This window comes from Chiloscyllium plagiosum, unplaced genomic scaffold, assembly GCF_037043375.1.
Source record: "Chiloscyllium plagiosum isolate Xiang-an unplaced genomic scaffold, Cpla_swu_hap1 HiC_scaffold_7, whole genome shotgun sequence".
In the NCBI taxonomy this organism is placed as follows: Eukaryota; Metazoa; Chordata; class Chondrichthyes; order Orectolobiformes; family Hemiscylliidae; genus Chiloscyllium; species Chiloscyllium plagiosum.
In genome coordinates, this window is record NW_028270145.1 from 25,955,230 (window position 1) to 25,974,705 (window position 19,476).

Below are 19,476 nucleotides of genomic sequence, written 5' to 3' on the forward strand. Positions count from 1 at the left end.
CACCTGACATTTGCAAACATAGTTTTTCAACTAATTGGGACATAAATTGCAAGTGATACACTGGGCGCTCTTAATTACTGACCTCTTTATTTTTATTTTGGAAATACAAGTATGGCTCTGTTTATTCTAATGATTTGGCTAGAAAACATAATCTTTTGCATTAAGTCCCATTACTTTCGGCCTGTAATCAATGATATGATGTGGTTCCAGAAATTTGTACTTGTCAACATGTGTAATGCTAAAAATCCAAATGCAAAAAAGTTACCAGGTTCAGATTATGTTTACAAAACCATATTATCAACCAGGCATAAGATTTCATGAGAAACAATATAATTCCTTTGACTAAACCTCTCCAACCCACCAAGCTGTTGTTTAAGGATTTGAATTATTTACACTCAATATTCAGTGAAACCATGATACTGTTTGGTATCTGTGTATTACAGGAGAAAGTGAGGACTGCAGATGCTGGAGATCAGAGCTGAAAATGTGTTGCTGGAAAAGCGCAGCAGGTCAGGCAGCATCCAAGGAGCAGGAGAATCAACGTTTCGGGCATGAGCCCTTCATTCCTGAAGAAGGGCTCATGCCCGAAACGTCGATTCTCCTGCTCCTTGGATGCTGCCTGACCTGCTGCGCTTTTCCAGCAACACATTTTCAGATCTGTGTATTACAATCAGGTGAGATAGGTCACCTAAACCATGCCTGACCTTGTCTTGAGGACTTGCTCCATGTTCACTCTCAGAGAAGTGCTCCTGTCACAGGATTCACTTCACACTTATTCTTTATCTTTACCAGCTGGAGTGCACTGTCAGTGGGTTTCACTCAAGCATGTAACACAACTCAGCTTGCATAAGTCTTCAGAGTCTTTTTGTCAACCTTTCAAGCTGCCTCAGGATAAATCCCTTACTGCTCCTTTATCTGAGCCTTTTACTTGTTGGAATTTGAAACTCCTAATTTTCCCAAATCAAAAGGTACTTTCAAATGTCACCTATTTTGGATTATAAATGATGTTTTCACATTGTTTCCATTACGACACCAACTCTAAAGCAGACCCCACAGAGAGAATACAACTGTGTTCTGAGATTCAGGGCATTCTGAAATTAACTATCTCAGGCCTTTGAGAAAAATAAATGGTTGGTCTTTTTGAAGTAGATTAGATTAGATTACATTACAGGGTGGAAATAGGCCCTTCGGCCCAACAAGTCCACACCGACCCGCCGAAGCGCAACCCACCCATACCCCTACATTTACCCCTTACCTAACACTACGAGCAATTTAGCATGGCCAATTCACCTGAACTGCACATCTTTAGACTGTGGGAGGAAACCGGAGCACCCGGAGGAAACCCACGCAGACACAGGGAGAACGTCCAAACTCCACACAGTCAGTCGCCTGAGGCAGGAATTGAACCCAGGTCTCAGGCGCTGTGAGGTAGCAGTGCTAACCACTGTGCCACCGTGCCGCCCACAGATGAGTAGGTATTCTAAAGGAGATCTGTCTTAACAGTAAATGTACAAAATCCACTTCAAGAGTCCTCAGTAGTGTTAAGCTAGCAGAAATTAATAAACTGCCATATTGACCAACATATCCCTACGGTTATAGATTTTAAAAAGGCATCCATTCACCAGTACTCTTTCATTTCTTAAATCCTTTCTCACGATTAAAGTGTTGTACAGAACATTGAGAATGTGACGCAAGGCTGAGGAAACATCTTCTGTGGTTTCTAAAATACTGGTATCAAATTCAGCCTCAATTCTGGGATCAATCCAATAACAAATGTCTGCAGTCCCTCTGAAATCTCTTCTCCATTCACTTCACTTCCTGTTCAATTCTCCAAACAAACTCAGGTCCCAAACATGTTTTCATTCTAGGCCAGCCCCAAAGGAACCAATGTGGAGACATGCGAATCATGTCTAGAAAAAAACCCATCATTAACAAAAAAGAAACTTGCATTTACACAGTATTTCTCACAAGTGAACATCTCAAGGTGTTTTATGGTCAATTAAGTGTTTTTGAATTGTTGTCACCGCTGTAATGTAGGAAGTGCAGCATGTGTGCGAGATCCACAAACAGCAATATGATAAATCAGCAAATAATCTAATTGGTGGTGCCTACTGAGGGATAAATATTGGCCAGGATGCAACAGATATCTCCCCTGCTCATCTTCAAATTAATGCCATGGGATTTTTTACATCCGCCTAATCAGGCAGATCAGACCTCCGTTTTAATTCTCAAATGACAGATTGCACTCCCTCAGTACTGCAATGGACTGCCAGACTTGATTTTGTACTCAGACCCTGGACTGAGACTTGAATCCAAACCTTACGATTTAGAGAGGTAAGTGCTATGGAGTGATGGCTGATAGAGGGGCTGGACACTACTACTGGGAATGAGGTCAAAAGGCCAGGGAGGGTTAGGAGGAAGCCTAGCGTGTCAACTTCTTTGAGCTTCCGTGGAAAGCCAAGCTGGTAATGACAAAGGTAACAAGAGCACCAATGTAAATTAACAACACTAAACCAAACTTAATTTTAATGGAAAGGGCTTTTGCCCGAAACGTCGATTTTCCTGCTCCTCAGATGCGGCTGCTGCACTTTTCCAGCACCACACTCTCGACTCTCATCTCCAGCATCTGCAGTACACACTTTCACTTAGTTAATTTTAATGGAGTCTAGCATGTAGGAGATGTGAGAGGCTGGATAATCTGTCACTGTTTCAGTTTATTTGATTTGATGTCAAAAGGCAAAGTAATATCAGCCCATCATTACCCCATCTCAGTCAGGCCATTGTGAGCTTTTACTGACTACACATTTAGCCCTTTCTCTATGATGCGTAGGAAAACAGGAGTGTATAAGAGATTTTCTAACTACTGCAGGATTTTTTCTTACAACTGGCAATCGTGCAGGACTAGGGGAGGACTCCAAGTATATCCAAACAATCATTAATAAATCCAATAAGAAATTCTGGAGAAGCTTCTTTACTCAGTGTGGCGAGAACGTCAAAGTTTGCCACAACATGGAAAGGTTGAGGAGAACAGCACAGCCACATTCAAAGAGAAGTGAGATAGGCACGAAGGCAAAAGGATATGTTGACAGGGAAACATGAACTAGGGCAGGGTGGTGTCTTGTGTACAGCAAAACACCAACACTGAGTTGTTGGGCAAAGTAGCTGAAGCAGTCTTCCTCCTGGAAATATAATGTTTTTTTTGAAAAATGTTAAGATTTCTTTTGTGTAAAGATGCGAAATTCCTTATAATAAGATATAACACATTATGATACAGCTCAAGTATGCGTACCAGACATACTGCTTAAACAATGTTGAGCCAGAAACAGAAGATGGAAATAATTGGAGGTATAATCTGTCTCTATTTCATTTTATTTGATTTGATTTCCAAAGGCAAGGTGGTGGTGTTGACAAGGCCTGCCTTGAAAATACAGAAAATTGATGGATAAAAAAATCTGGTTGCCTGTTTGTAAATGCTCATTATAATAATAATTTTACTTTGCAAACTGACGCTAGAATAAATTCAGCAATTCCAATTTTTAAAAAAAATTCCAACATGTTAACTTGCACATTATCAGATTGGACAGGTACCAAATCCCAAAACTGATGGCAGCAATTCCAGACACTTGGAATTTACCCTTCGTTGCTACCCATTCCAGTGTCTGGTGACAACAATTCTTCCCAGGCACAGGAAGTTGGCGGTACACTGGTATTGTAACCAACTGGCCATCCTTAACATGCAAAATTGGATATGTAAGGGTAATTTATTGGACTGTTTTCCATGTGCATTCCTGATGGTGTGAGGCTGGTTTTTGAGAGATTCAAAGGAAGCAGCTTGGGTACACATTGCTCCACTAGGAGTTTGGTACAGAGTACTACCGGATTGAGAATAACCGATTCCTTTTCTTCCAATCTCATCACACACTGCTGTGCTGTTCCCTGACCATAAAGAAATCCCAAGGTTTTGGGGCACATCAGGAGTGCACTGAGCAACACGAGTAATGTCCAGTACAATGCCTGGTGGGATTTAACTAGCGATGCTCCTCAGTGGAGTGATTTGCACAGCAAGATTGGCACAACTTTCAGAAGGTATTCAATAAGGTCCTACGGAAGAGATTAGCATGTAAAACTAAAGTGCATGGCTCGGAGGTATTGTACTGATAGAGAGTAAACTGGCTGGCAGACAGGGAACAAAGAGTAGGAATAAATGGGGATCTTAGCGAAAGGCAGCCAGCGACCAGTGGTTGGACCCCAGCTATTAACTATATATATATATTAATATACATTAGATGAGGGAATTAAGTGCAATATCTCCAAGTTTGTAGATATCACAAAGCTGGGCGGGAGAGTAAATTGAGAGGAGGTTGCAAAGATGCTTCAGTGTGACTTGGCCAATGCAGTGAGTGGACAAATACATGCCAGATTGAAGTATAATGTGAATTAATAGGAGCTATTTTGGAAAAAAAAGGAAGTAGATTATTTTCTGAACAGCAAGATTTTGAAAGGAGGCAGTGCAATGCGACCTGGGTGTCCTTGTACAGCAATTGCTAAAAGTAAGCATACAGATGCAGCAGGCGGTGAAGAATGGTATGTTCATCTTCAAAGCAAGACGATTTGAGTACAGGATCACAGATGACTTGCTGCAATTGTACAGGGATTTGGTGAGACCACACCTGGAGTATTTATGCAGTTTTGGTCTCCTTATCGGAGGAAGCATGTTCTGGCTATGGAGGGAATGCAACAAAGGTTTATTATGTTGACTCCTGGGATAGCAAGATTGACATATAGAGAGAACTGGGTAAAAACAATGACTGCAGACGCTGGAAACCAGATTCTGGATCAGTGGTGCTGCCTGAATATAGAGAGAACTGGATCAACTAAGACCATATTCGTTGGAGTTGGAAGAACTAGGAGGGGGGAATCTCATAGAAACCTACAAAACTCTAACAGTACTAGAAAGGGTAAATGCAGGAAGATGTTTCTGATGAGCGGGGAGTCTAAAACCAGGGATCATGCTCTAAGGGTATGATTTGGCCATTTCAGACTGAGATGAAGAGAAATTTCTTCACCTGGAGAGAAGCGAGCTATAGAAAGTGGTTGAGGTCACAACATCAATGTTTCCAAGGAGGAGTTAGGTATGTTTTTAGGGCTAAATAGATCAAAGGGTATGATGAGAAAGCAAGAACAGGATAACAAATAGGATGATCTGCCACCATCAAATTGAATGGTGGAGGAGCCTTGAAGGACAAAAACGTTTACTCCTTTTCCAATTTTTAAAAATTCTCTTATGGTTGGATCAGGTGTCAGATGCTCTCTAAACCCATTTACCCACATTAGGGGGCACACTGCGGCTGCATCCTTACTGCAGAATGCATAAACATCACTCTATACCATGCCAGTACTGCAATATAAAGAATACCTACTCAGTTCTCAATTCCTCAGAGCTAAAGCATCATTAGGAACAGACTGAGTGAGGAGTTGTCAGGATGAATTGGGGCAGGATAGATTCATTAACTAGATTGGTGGATGGAGAAGAAAGAGTAGCGACGTGAACTGGAGATGTAGCAGCTGGAAGATAGAAGGGTGAGAGCTGAACTGAGAAAGAGAGAAGCAATATATAATTTATCAGAATCATGACAGGAAGATTAGCAATGTAACATGAAGATATTCAGCTTGTACCACAAGCTAATGAAAGGGAAACAGACAAAGGAAGTGCGTGCACATGAGAGATAGAGAGAGAGAGAGACAGAGACAGAGAGGGAGAGAGAGAGAGATAGAGATAGAGAGAGAGAGAGACAGAGAGAGAGAGAGAGAGAGAGAGACAGACAGCGACAGAGAGAGAGACAGCCAGTGACAGAGAGAGAGAGACAGACAGACAGAGAGAGAGGTGGAGGGAGGGAGGGGGGGTGGGGGGGGGGGGGGGGGGAGGGAGAAAGAGAGAGAGAGAGAGAGAGAAAAAGAGAGAGAGACACACAGACAGAGAGAGATACAGAGAGAGAGAGAGACAGAGACAGAGACAGCGACAGACAGAGACAGCGACAGACAGAGACAGCGACAGACAGAGAGAGAGAGACAGACAGAGAGAGAGAGACAGACAGAGAGAGAGAGACAGACAGAGAGAGAGATAGACAGAGACAGACAGAGAGAGGGGGATGGAGGGAGAGGAGGGAGAGACAGAGAGAGAGAGAGAGAGAGAGAGACAGAGAGAGAGAGAGACAGAGACAGAGAGACAGCGACAGAGAGAGAGATAGACAGAGAAAAGAGAGGATGAAACAGGAACAAGGTTCAGTCAAGAAAGATAATAGCTCTTAAGACAGCAGGAAGAAAAAGGAATGTTCACACTTCAAAAATATACTGAAGTTTCATATTGTAGCAACAAGATCTTTTGTTTCACCAACTTTAGAAATTTGTCATTACTTTAACTTTCCCATGTCACTGACTCTTCAATTTTTCCAAAGACACCCATTGTTGAATTTTACGCCTTAAAAGATGAATACCTGTCCACAGACCCATAGAACTGGGCCAATTGCATTATCTAAAATCTAGGCTTTTTAACAAGCTTTCCAGAGAATTGATCATCAGTTAGTTTTATTGCTCACTGGGTTAATAAGTTACAAATGTAATTCCCAAGTCAGTACAAGACAAGGGGATAAACAATCCTAAATTTGCCTCCAAATCATCACAGGGTAATCTATCGGTTCAAAAGGCAAAAAGCTCTTAAATCTAGACTATCAGAGCCCAGATCAGGATTCAATGTAGATTCCAAAGCAGCAAATTTGAATGATTGAAAAAGCCACCCAATTCAATAAACCCAGTAATAAAACAAGTGATGTTAGATACAGTAAATGATTGACTAAATGATTGACCACAAAGTGTCAAATGGATGTTATTTCAGTAATTTGACTTATTCCAATACCAGATGCATCCTGATCCCCATAGTAGTGCCCTTTTTTACAAACCAAAATTAGTACCAATAAGATCCAATGCTAATCATAATTTCTTATTTAAATAATTTTAATCCATTGTAATGGGATAATTCATTTTGATCCATTATCACAAGTTATAATAGACTTTATTCTTCCTTTACAAATGACGACAGCAGCAATTTTAAACAAATGCACTAATACAGTTTCCCATTCCTGCACTACGGTGTTTCTTTGCATGTATTTTTAACAACAGCGCAACTTGTCCACTGCAGTACCTACCTGTGCCTCTGGAGGTCCCCCTTCATCTCTGATCAGCAGGAGATAACTCTGGCCGTCTACCACGATCTCCTTCTTAAAGCGTCCACCTATCGCAGAAACAGGTTATTGAGATGGGCAAAATATGGCTGACAGCAGACAGGTCAGGAAAAGGCACAAGGTAAAGGTAATACCAACTACAGGGTGCACATACTCTACACTAGCAAAGGATGGATGTTTTTGGTAACACAGACAGACTGTTGACAATGGCTGAGAAGAGACAGACAAATCATGATGTGACCAACATCTACAGGTGAATTAGACAAAACGTTTTCACAAACATATATCGAAGAACCTATAACGTATATAATGATGAGTGGGCCATTGTGAAGCCCACAAGCAGATATTCTTGGTAAAAAGCAAGTTGAATTTATGGCTCTCTTAAAGCTGGGACATACAATTCAAAATGTGTTCAAAATTTGTGCTATCCCTCCTTACACCATTATTTGGATATTATAGAAGCAACGCTTCACAACCATGATAACGAATCACAAAATTATTATGGTACAGGATGAGTCCATTTGACCTATCATGTCTGCACCGGCTCTCTGAGCACTTTAACTTTGTGTCAATTTGCCGTCTTTACATCATCATCCTACACATTACTTCTGTTCAAATCATCGCTAGTGCTTTCTTGAATGCCTCAAATGAAGCACATTTCCAGGCAGTTCATTCCAGACCCTAATTACTCAATGTGTGGAAAACAATCTCTTCTCACCTTGCATTTGCCTTTTTTAACCAAAATACACTGTATCCTCTGTATCCTTTTACAAGAGCAGTTTCTCTACGTTTATTCTAAATAGTTTTTCATGATTGTGAAATCTTCTATCGAATTTTCCCTCAACTTTCCTCTTTCCAAGAAGTTCTCACAACTTCTCAATGTAATCTCTTAATTGATGTTTCTCATCCCTGGAATCATTCTCATAAACCACTAGTGCATTCTCTCTCATGCATCACAACATTCCTCAATGGTGTTGCCCAGAACTGTACACAATGCTCCAGCAGAGGTCTAACTAGTGTACTATCCAAGTTCAGCATAATATTTGTGCTCTTATACTCTATGTCTCTACTTATGAAGCCTAAAATACTGACTGCTTTACTATCAGTTTTCCCCATTTATCCTGCCTCAATAAACAATTATGCATCTACACTCTCAAGTCTCAAATGTTTTTGCACACCGGTGACAGTAATATTCTTTACTTTATATAGCCTCTCCACATTCTTTACACCAAATGGTATCATAGAGCCATACAGTACAGAAGAGGCCTTTCAGCCCATGGAGTCTATATTACCAGAAACAGACGACTACTGACATGAGTCTCACTTTCTTACACAAGACCCACAGTCTTGCAAGTTATGACATTTCAAGTTTAGTTTAAAAGGTTATGAGGTTTCTTGCATCATCTATCCTCCCAGACAGTGCTTTGCAGATTCCCACCACACCTCTGGGTGAAAACATTTTGCCTCATATCTCTTGCTTTTCAGCTTCAAATTATGCTCCCTTGTTGCTGACCCTGCGAAGAAGAGGAGCAGCTGCTTTCTACTTACCCTGCCCATGCCCTTCATAATCTTATCCATCTCTAATCAGATTCCCCCTCGATCTTCTTTGCTCCACAGAAAAAAAACTCAAGCTTTTCCAGCCTTTCTTCATGGCGGAAATGCTCCATTCCAGCCAACATCCTGGTGAACTTCCTTTGCAGTCCCTCCAGGCAACTGCATCCCTCCCATTACGTCACATCTCTCTGCACCTAACTTCATCAGTCACCTTTCCACCCTATCTGCCAACTTCTCAATGTCCTTTTGAAGTTTGACACTGTCCTGCTCACAGTTTACAATTTTTCCAAATCCCATGTCAGCTGCACAAATCTATATCATTTAGATATGAATTGAGAAAAGCAGTGGTCCCGATACAATCTGGAGGGAACTCTACTATGAGTCCTTCTCCAGCCTTGAAACTACCCATTAACTATTACTATTCTTCAGCCATGTTGCTACTGTCCCTTTATTTCATCACTCACAACTTCTCAAAAAACCGTTGCTTGGTTCTGTATCAAACACCTTTTGGAAGTCTATGCACACTACTTGAAGAGCCTTGCCTTTAATAACCCTCCCTTATCTGTACAAAAAGCTCCAGCAAGTTAAGTGCACATGATTTTCTTTTTTAAAATATATGATGACTTTTCACAATCAACCCATATTTTTTCCATGTGCCTGTTAATTCTATCCCAGATAATGATTTCTGGACATTTCCCCATCACATAAGTTAAACCTTTTCTGTAATTGCTGATCTGACCATTACAACCTTTTTGAACAACTGTGGATTACCTGCAATTCTCCACTTCTCCAGCACCACCCTCCGAAACCAAGGAAGATTGAAATATTACTGTGATTTACACTTTCACTTCCCTCAGTATCCTTGGATGAGACTAATCCAGTCCTGGTGCCTTGTCAAATTTAAATATTGACAGCTTTTGCAATCCTCCTTCTCACCAATTTTAAACTCTTCTAATTGCTGAACTTCCTCTTTTGTCACCATGATCTGGGCAACTTCTGTCACATTGGTGAAGACAGAAGCAAAGTGTTAACTCCTCTCCAAAGGCCTCTTGCCCTCATGTGTAAATCCCCTTTGTGGTCCCGAATTGGCCTGACTCTTCCTTTTACGACCCTTGCTTTTACTCAATAAAAGTTTGACATTTGTTAGATTTACGTCAGTCAGACACTTTAGCATCAATCATCCTAACAGCGCATAACAATAGCTCTAAACTTCCTATGTACATTCCTGAAGCAGCCAACCATACACACTTTGTGACTCTCATTGCGCTTGCCAATACACTGATATGAGAACATCTTGAGGGTACTGAAAAACATAGGGCACCCCTGGGAATACCAGGACACCCCTGTGTCCTGATACAGAAAATTTAATGCAAGTAGTTATCTTTTATCCAAGTTCTGCCCCAATGGTGATACTTTCACAGACAGTAAAAAATAAAAAGCTATCCTTTTAAACACATCTGTTCTTCTTTAAGCATTCTTCCACACATCAATATGCGTAAAATTTCTCATATAGAGTCATAGAGATGTACAGCATGGAAACAGACCCTTCGGTCCAACCTGTCCATACCGACCAGATATCCCAACCCAATCTAGTCCCACCTGCCAGCACCCGGCCCATATCCCTCCAAATCCGTCTTATTCATATACCCATCCAAATGCATCTTAAATGTAGCAATTGTACCAGCCTCCACCACATCCTCTCATTCCATACACGTACCACCCTCTGCGTGAAAAAGTTGCCCCTTAGGTCTCTTTTATATCTTTTCCTCTCTCACCCTAAACCTATGCCCTCTAGTTCTGGACTCCCCAACCCCAGGGAAAAGACTTTGCCTATTTATCCTATCCATGCCCATCATAATTTTGTAAACCTCTATAAGGTCTCGCCTCAGCCTCCGACACTCTAGGGAAAACAGCCCCAGCCTGTTCAGCCTCTCCCTGTAGCTCAGATCCTCCAACCCTGGCAACATCCTTGTAAATCTTCTCTGAACCCTTTCAAGTTTCACAACATCTTTCCGATAGGAAGACCAGAATTGCACGCAATATTCCAACAGTGGCCAAACCAATGTCCTGTACAGCTGCAACATGACCTCCCAACTCCTGTACTCAGTACTCTGACCAATAAAGGAAAGCATACCAAACGCCTTCTTCACAATCCTATCTCCCTGCGACTCCACTTTCAAGGAGCTATGAACCTGCACTCCAAGGTCTCTTTGTTCGGCAGCACTCCCTAGGACCTTACCATTAAGTGTATAAGTCCTGCTCAGATTTGCTTTCCCAAAATGCATTTATCGGAGTTAAACTCCATCTGCCACTTCTCAGCCCATTGGCCCATCTGGTCCAGATCCTGTTGTAATCTGAGGTAACCCTCTTCGCTGTCCACTACACCTCCAATTTTGGTGTCATCTGCAAACTTACTAACTGTACCTCTTATGCTCGCATCCAAATCATTTATGTAAATGACAAAAAGTAGAGGGCCCAGCACCGATCCTTGTGGCACTCCACAGGTTACAGGCCTCCAGTCTGAAAAATCTAAAAGAGTATTGTGTCCTCAAATCTCCAATGAATGGTGAAAGTTATAAGTTACAACCAGCGAATAAGCAGGTGGGAACAGGCTGACTAAACATCAAATTGGCACAAACTGTCCACACTGCCACTACCTAAATGCCACTGCAATCAAATCACAGGGGGAGAGCTGCCATAGTGTTTGGCTCAGTATAAGTTGGAGTAATGGTGAAGTGATACAGTCGCCGAGCATTGTGATGCAGGTGATGCAAACTTACCAAAACTTTCAAACAAAACATTAAAAGCCAGGCTGTCAACATAAAGAGCTAATGAGAAGTGGCAGAGTGTGACAGTTCCTGAGAGTGATGATTCAGAGGAAAACTGCTGTTCACAGTAGCGGGACACAAGGTAAAACGTATGTACCAGCTTCCATGATTGGGTTTCCTGGTTGGACTATATGAGCATTACTGGTCAATTCAGACAGATACAATCACTGTTTTACATGGAGAAGTGAACCTCCTCACTCCTGAATGGGAACATCCTCATTCAATTTTTTTTCATTCTGCTTCTCCAAGTGTCCCAGATAGCAATGACAGCTATACAGAAGTAGCAGTAGCTCTCCAAAGGGCATTGGTATTCATGAAGGAAAACCATCACGTTTGTCAACTCAGAATACAATCTGGAATTGATCAAAACAAACTGCTTTGGAGTGAATAGCAACTCAGCATCTTAATTTGAAGAAGTGCCTCTGTAGTAACTCTCACCAAGTCCTATATATTCATCACCTTTGTGCTGAGATCTAAACTGGCTTCAGGTTAAGCAATTTTTAAAATTTCACATTCTTTGGTTCAAATTTCACCATGGCCAAGGCTGAACCAGATTCAAAGGTTCTGTATTCCTTCCCTGAACCTCTGCCTCTTTCTTTCTTTAAGACAATCCTTAAAACCTTCCTCTCCTACCAGTCTTTTTATCAATGTTCTAATATTTCTTTATGTTGCTCCATGCCTGTGTCAATAATATTTTGATAAAACATCTTTGTTTTACTGCTTCAAAGGCACTATATAACTAGACTCCAGTACTTAGCCAGCACAACTCCAGATGTTTGCCACCTTCATCAAAGTAGATCTGTCTTCGTGTTTTCCCTGAACTCTAATCTTGCTCAGTTGCATTGGCTTTTCAAGCCTCACTAACTGAGCTGCACTGAAGCATTATTGCCCGCAGGCTTTGTCTGAGCTGCTCACAGCTTCCGCCAACAGAGCCAACAATTTGCCAACTTTCTCACGTCTTAAGGACTGGTGTGTTCTTAAGTGAACAGCCCAATTTCTTCCTTGAAGGACTACGTCAAAGATACATGGGGAGGTGGCAGGTGGATTCACCCACAAATATCCTCAAATTGACTGTGAAAATTAAGAGAAAAATCACTCCCTTGAATGGAACAGGTGGAATTGGTGAGGACAGTTCCTCCAGTCTCAGGATGGATCTCCCCAGAACTTATTGCTGACAACAATGTGGATAGCAAACCCATGGTTCTGGTCATGAGGAAGTCACTGGGAGTCAGGCATGGGGCGATGGGGGGAAAAGAAGGTTTGCACACAGCTGGTGAGAACTGTCATTGACCAAGATATGGGTATTGTGTGCAGACTTAAATGTAAGGACCTCCTGCTGGTTCTGAGCTAAGTAGCAGTGGGTGCATTTTGGATGAGAAGAAGGTGGCTGCAAGAGTATTGAGGAAGGGAGCTGCAAGTGGTGAGATTGCAATACTGGGGTGGGGGCTACAGCGAGAGCAATATGGTAGAAGGAAGCTATATATGAGATGAGAGGAAAGGAGGCATGGAGGGCAGTTGGAGGAGGGAGGTTGTACTGCAGAGAGAACAATTTTAAAACTGTCAACAAAGGAATACTCAGCTGATATGGAAGAAACCTCAACTCTGAGATAATTAATTTCTTGCAAATGAATGTAGAATCTCTAGTTTAGGGCTGCCTAAGTTCAGGAGTTACTACACTAGTAGCTCTAGTCTACTGTACTATTAGTTCTTGGAAAAAGAAATTAGTGGACTCTACAGTAACAAACACTGTCAATTGGTAAATACAAATGGAGATTGGAACTTGATGCAGCAAACAGGATTCGGATTAAAATATTCCAGCTTTGTGCATGTGCAATGGAAACATTTCAGCTGTAGCCTTTGTAATTTGCAGAAGGTGTGTTTAGAATGGTAGCGTGGTGTGTGTATAAGTATGTCAACTATTTTGAATAATAAATCAAAGGTTATCTTGACCTAATTTAAATGCTAATGTGTCTAGGAAATAATGCATGCCTTGTATTCTGTGGCTTTAACTTTAATTGAAAATTGATAATTGAGGATTGATAATTGATAAATCATATTAATTCTGCTTGCGTAGAAATGCAAATATCCCATATGTCAGGGCAAATGGAGAAGACATTGCTACTATGTGACTGTATTATTTATAAAATGAGTTAGTGATACTGAAAATGTAGCCTCAAAACCAAAAAGTCACCCTCAAAAATCAAGTAGTAGCCCTTGAGAAAATCTCAAGAGAACTCAAAGAAAAGTTTTTTTATTTCAAAAATATACTTTATTCATAAAATTATTTGGATCTCTATACAATTGGTCATGCCATTCTTGTGCACACATTACATTGCTTTACATACAGACATCGAAATTTATTTTTCATATATACAAGCCTGTACATTTACTATCCAGCTCTTCTGCTGAGGTGTCAGCGGAGCCCAAATGACTGGGTGACCTTCTTAGGCAGGCAATGTTACACAGTGGTCTTTCCCCACCGCGCCTTGGCGGCAGCTGCCCCAACACGTAGTCCTGGACCTTGGAATGTGCCAGTCTGCAACACTCAGTCGGGGTCAACTCCTTCAGCTGGAAGATCAACAGGTTTCGGACAGACCAAAGAGCGTCTTTCACCCAGTTGATGTTCGTCTCGGTATGCATCCCGGGAAACAGACCGTAGAGCACGGAGTCCTGCGTCACAGCGCTACTCGGGACGAACCTTGACAAACACCACTGCATTCCTCTCCAGACTTCTTCTGCATAGGCACAATCCAGAAGGAGATGTGTGACAGTCTCGTCCCCCCTGCAGCTGCTTCGAGGGCAGCGTGCGGTGCGGCAGAGAGTCCGGGCGTGCATAAAGGATCTCACAGGCAGAGCACTTCTCACCACCAGCCAAGCCATGTCTTGGTGCTTGTTAGAAAGTTCTGGTGATGAGGCATTCTGCCAAATGACTTTGACAGTCTGCTCGATAGGATCCGCCCTCTCCTTTTCCTGAAGGGTCTCAAGGACACTACGTGCTGACCACTTCCATGGATCTGTGGTCAAAGGTGTTTTTCTTCATAATAGAAAAGTTATTTTGACCCCTGCTGCATAACAGCTAAAAATAAACACTCCAGCCTGGGTCTGCCCCTGTTCAACTAAACCATTTTCATGGAACCATTGTTCAGTAACACCTGAACTGTTCTGATTGATCTATCAGAAAAAAATGGCCTTAAGCCTCTTCCCTATCACATGGCGGAATCAAGTGCTGCCATGTAAAACTCAAGGTTCTGTGGAAGTTACATTCTGACAGAATGTTGGAAATGGATTTCATTACAGGAAGGACACTGCGTTCCCTAACAGAGGTTAATGGTGCTGTACAAAATATCTGGAAACTCTTTTCTACTAAGCATAAAATTACATGCTTACACTGGGGAGAATTACAAAACAGTGCAAATGAATCTCTTGCACACATGCCAGAAATAGGGCCAATGCCCCTAGAATGGGTGCTGATGCAGATTATGTCTGTGCCATATGTCAGCAGCCTGCATGCAGGAACTGAGAGTTCGCAGTCCAGTCTGCCAGGGTGAAATTATTGCTGAATGCAGCTCACAATGCCAGGCATACTGAGGGTAAAAAAAGAAAATAATGGGCTGTTAACCATTCCCCTGCTAGAATATTCGGTTTGTGAAAAGCAGAAACTTATACAGTGTAAGATGCACCAGTTTTAATTAAACATTTGACTCCCATAATTCACAGCCTCCTTTGTAAGGGTTAAGTGCTCAAGTCTCAGTGGGTTGGCTCCTGATCATTATCCAATATTGCCACTGTGAAATGAGAGGACATCTGGTGAATCCGGGATCTATCCTGGATACAACACACTCTACAGCAAGTTGGCTCACATTCAAAGAATGACTGCTTGGGTTAAGTGCTTGAGAATTGCTAGTACTTTAGCAACAGCACAATGAAGCAAAAGCCATCATTAGGAGCAGAGTGGGGGGGTGGGGGAGGAAAGTGAGGGACATCATTAAAATATGATGCATCTACAGTGTCTGCTTTAAGGGGGTCTGGCAGTGATCCTTCAATTTACAGATCTTGTTTTTAGTCTCTAAGACATGGAGCAATATAAGAAGAATTTTTCTGCTTAGAGTAAAGAAGGTTAATAAGGGGAGATTTTAGACAGACATTTAAAACTAGATCAAGTCGTAATAAACCAGATAGGGAGAAGCTGTTTTCACTAGATGGATAAGTAACCAGAAGGGACAGATTTAAGGTAATAGGAAAAAGAACCAAGTAGCAGATGAGGAGATTTTGTTGAGCAGCATATTATGATGATCTGGAATGTGCTTCCTCCATCTGTTCATTCAAATTATTTTATACATACTGCTTTTGCATCTGATCTGTACAAGGAGCCTGTCACAGTGCCAATGTCATTGATAGTAATATATATCAGAAAAGAAGCATACTCCAGTACCCCTTACATCAGAAGCACTATCATTACCTGCACGAAGATGGTATTTCTAATTGTGACAGTAGTGAAAATTGGGACCCAAGCTCATGAAGAGCACTAAATAAATCAAAATTTTCATTCTTTCTCAGTTTTCTCCTTCCACTCCCTGAAGGTTTTCTGAACAGTGGCATCAATACCTCACCATTGTTTACATGCGCATATAAGACATAAATGCCAGCAGGTTACTTAACTACACAGATGTCACCTTCTAGTCCTGTACATGCAAGCTCTGTTGATCCAAATTTCCTAGCAATGTTTATTCAAGATCAAGAGCAGGACATTGGCTAAATTTTGTCTACCTTTAATTCAAGCACTTCACTGCAGTCCAACTACAACTCAAGGTGCAAAAACAGAAGTTGCTGAGAGTCCTGAGAAGGGTCACTGGACCCAAAATGTTACTTCTAATTTCTCTTCCGAGAGGTTGTCTAACAACTTCTGTTTTTGTTTCTGATTTAGAGCATCCGCAGCTCTTTTGGTTTTTACATCTCAAGGTGATTTGACATAGATAATCGAGTGACTATGAAATCATAAGGGTAAGAAAGACTAGGACATGCAGGCAAATACCCATGGAAAGTGACTTAACCTTCTCTCTCTAAACATTCATTAAATACAGCCACTATTACATCACCGAACAGGTGAGTTTCGAAGGTATACTTCAAATTCAGAAAGGTTTCAAAAAATACAATGCCAGCTTCCACTTTAATGCTGTTTAATAGCTTTGGGATTGATGGCAAGATTTTTTGGCTATGTTTACATGTTATTTTGAAGCATCTGTGTCCCTTTATTTTATGCATGAAAAAGAATTAGTATTGTCAATTTTTATGAAAGCCTATTTTCAATTCATTTCATTTCATAAGCTTTACTCTAAGATGTAATCCGAGAGTAAATGCCACGATTCTGTTGGCATAGCAACGCTTGAACAGTATGCTTTGAGTAGGTTACACAAAGCTCAGCTTCAACAATCCCGTTATGTACTGCTAGGTTTGTTGCTACATGATTCATAATGGTGGTCTTTACAGTCACAAGTCACATAGATCCCTCTATGACTCACTTCTATTTAATAACTGCAATCATCTCCAACCCTACAACTCTTCAAAATGTCTGGCATTTTGCACGTCCCCAATTTTCACTGCCTCACCAATGGCAGCCGTCTCCTTACAGCAGTCTACTCTGAGCTCTGGAATTTCCTCCCTATACCTCTAATTCTTTTGCCTCCTTGAAGAGGCTTCTTAAAAGCTACCTCTTTAACCAAGCTTTCACCACCTGAACTATTCGTTTACTGTGCAGGGGGTATCACATTTTAACATATATAGATGTCTTCATCATCTGCCCATGGAGCACCTTGGTAAATTATGTAGTTTATAGACACTGTAAAAGTGCAAGTTGTTGTTGTCAGATCTGGTTCTTAACCAGGCTTATAATCAATTCAATCTGCTGATGGGAAATTTCATTTCTGGTTTAGTGCCATGTTCGCTTAGAAAAGCAGTAACAAAAACATAAATAGAAGCTGGAGAAAGCTAGTGTATATCTTGGATGCAAAAGAGGTTCATGGTGTGAAAATTCTTATGTTATTCCCCATGACACAAGAAATAGAATGTGGGTAACCTGGTATTGAAAAATTTAATCAAGCATTTATTACAGTTCACTGCAATAAACAAACAATAGATCACACAAACTGTCAGAGTTAGTGTGGGGCTATTTGGTCATGGAGAATATTATGCATCATGCTTCAAGCTACCCCAGATTAAAATGAAGATTGCAACATTTGTACTGTCAGGACACATGTTATGATACAATGATAATATCATAAGCATGATTCTTAAAAGATATACTGACAGTGACAGTGAGACATAACACACATGCCATTGGACCTTTCAACCCTGCTCAGCTATTCAGTAAGATCTTCCATCTGCTATCTCCACTCTACCAGCCTCCATTATCCATTTATCCCTTCATATGCTTTTGTACCCAAAATTTCATCGACCTGCGTTGAATACAGAAAATGACTCAGCATCTGCAGCTCTTCAGTACAGACTCTGAATGATTCACAGTCCTTTGAGTGAAGAATCTCAGATCTAAATGGTTAAGGAAAAACATGAAGAAATAAAAAGAAACTCTTTTTAAGAAATAACTCAGAGTCATAGAGTCATAGAGATGTACAGCATGGAAACAGACCCTTCGGTCCAACCCGTCCATGCCGACCAGATATCCCAACCCAATCTAGACCCACCTGCCAGCAACCGGCCCATATCCCTCCAAACCCTTCCTATTCACATACCCATCCAAATGCCTCTTAAATGTTGCAATTATACCAGCCTCCACCACTTCCTCTGGCAGCTCATTCCATACATGTATCAATCTCTTTATGACAAAGTTGCCCCTTAGGTCTCTTTTATATCTTGCCCCTCTCACCCTAAACCTGTGCCCTCTAGTTCTGGACTCCCTGACCCTAGGGAAAAGACTTTGCCTATTTATCCTATCCATGCCCCTCATAATTTTGTAAACCTCTATAAGGTCACCGCTCAGCCTCCGACACTCCAGGGAAAACAGCCCCAGCCTGTTCAGCCTCTCCCTATAGCTCAAATCCTTCAATCCTGGCAACATCCTTGTAAATCTTCTCTGAACCCTTTCAAGTCTCACAACATCTTTCCGATAGGAAGGAGACCAGAATTGCACGCAATATTCCAACAGTAGCCTAACCAATGTCCTGTACAGGCGCAACATGACCTCCCAACTCCTGTACTCAATACTCTGACCAATAAACGAAAGCATACCAAACGCCTTCTTCACTATCCTGTCTACCTGCGACTCCACTTTCAAGGAGCTATGAATCTGCACTCCAAGATCTCTTTGTTCAGCAACACTTCCTAGGACCTTACCATTAAGTGTACAAATCCTGCTAAGATTTGCTTTCCCAAAATGCAGCACCTCACATTTACCTGAATTAAACTCCATCTGCCACTTCTCAGCTCATTGGCTCATCTGGTCCAGATCCTGTTGTAATCCGAGGTAATCCTCTTCGCGGTCCACTACACCTCCAATTTTGGGGTCATCTGCAAACTTACTAACTGTACCTCTTACGCTCATAAGGTAAATGACAAAAAGTAGAGGACCCAGCACTGATCCTTGTGGTACTCCACTGGTCACAGGCCTCCAGTCTGAAAAACAACCCTCCACCACCACCCTCTGTCTTCTACCTTTGAGCCAGTTCTGTATCCAAATGGCTAGTTCTCCCTGTATTCCATGAGATCTAACCTTGCTAATCAGTCTCCCACTGGGAAGCTTGTCGACCGCCTTACTGAAGTCCATATAGATCAGGTCTACCGCTCTGCCCTCATCAATCCTCTTTGTTACTTCCTCAAAAAACTCAATCAAGTTTGTGAGACAT

The 19,476-nt window shown here is 41.5% G+C and overlaps 1 protein-coding gene across 8 annotated transcripts in view; it reads right to left on the reverse strand.

The window, feature by feature from the left end:
* Positions 1-19,476, reverse strand: part of agap1 (ArfGAP with GTPase domain, ankyrin repeat and PH domain 1) — a 766,011-nt gene that overhangs the window by 315,081 nt on the left and 431,454 nt on the right. For all 8 annotated transcript variants that reach the window (XM_043693252.2, XM_043693251.2, XM_043693245.2 and 5 more), the window contains exon 4: positions 7,203-7,288. In XM_043693252.2, coding sequence (XP_043549187.1) covers positions 7,203-7,288 — 86 coding nt within the window. The remainder of the gene's footprint in view (positions 1-7,202; positions 7,289-19,476) is intronic.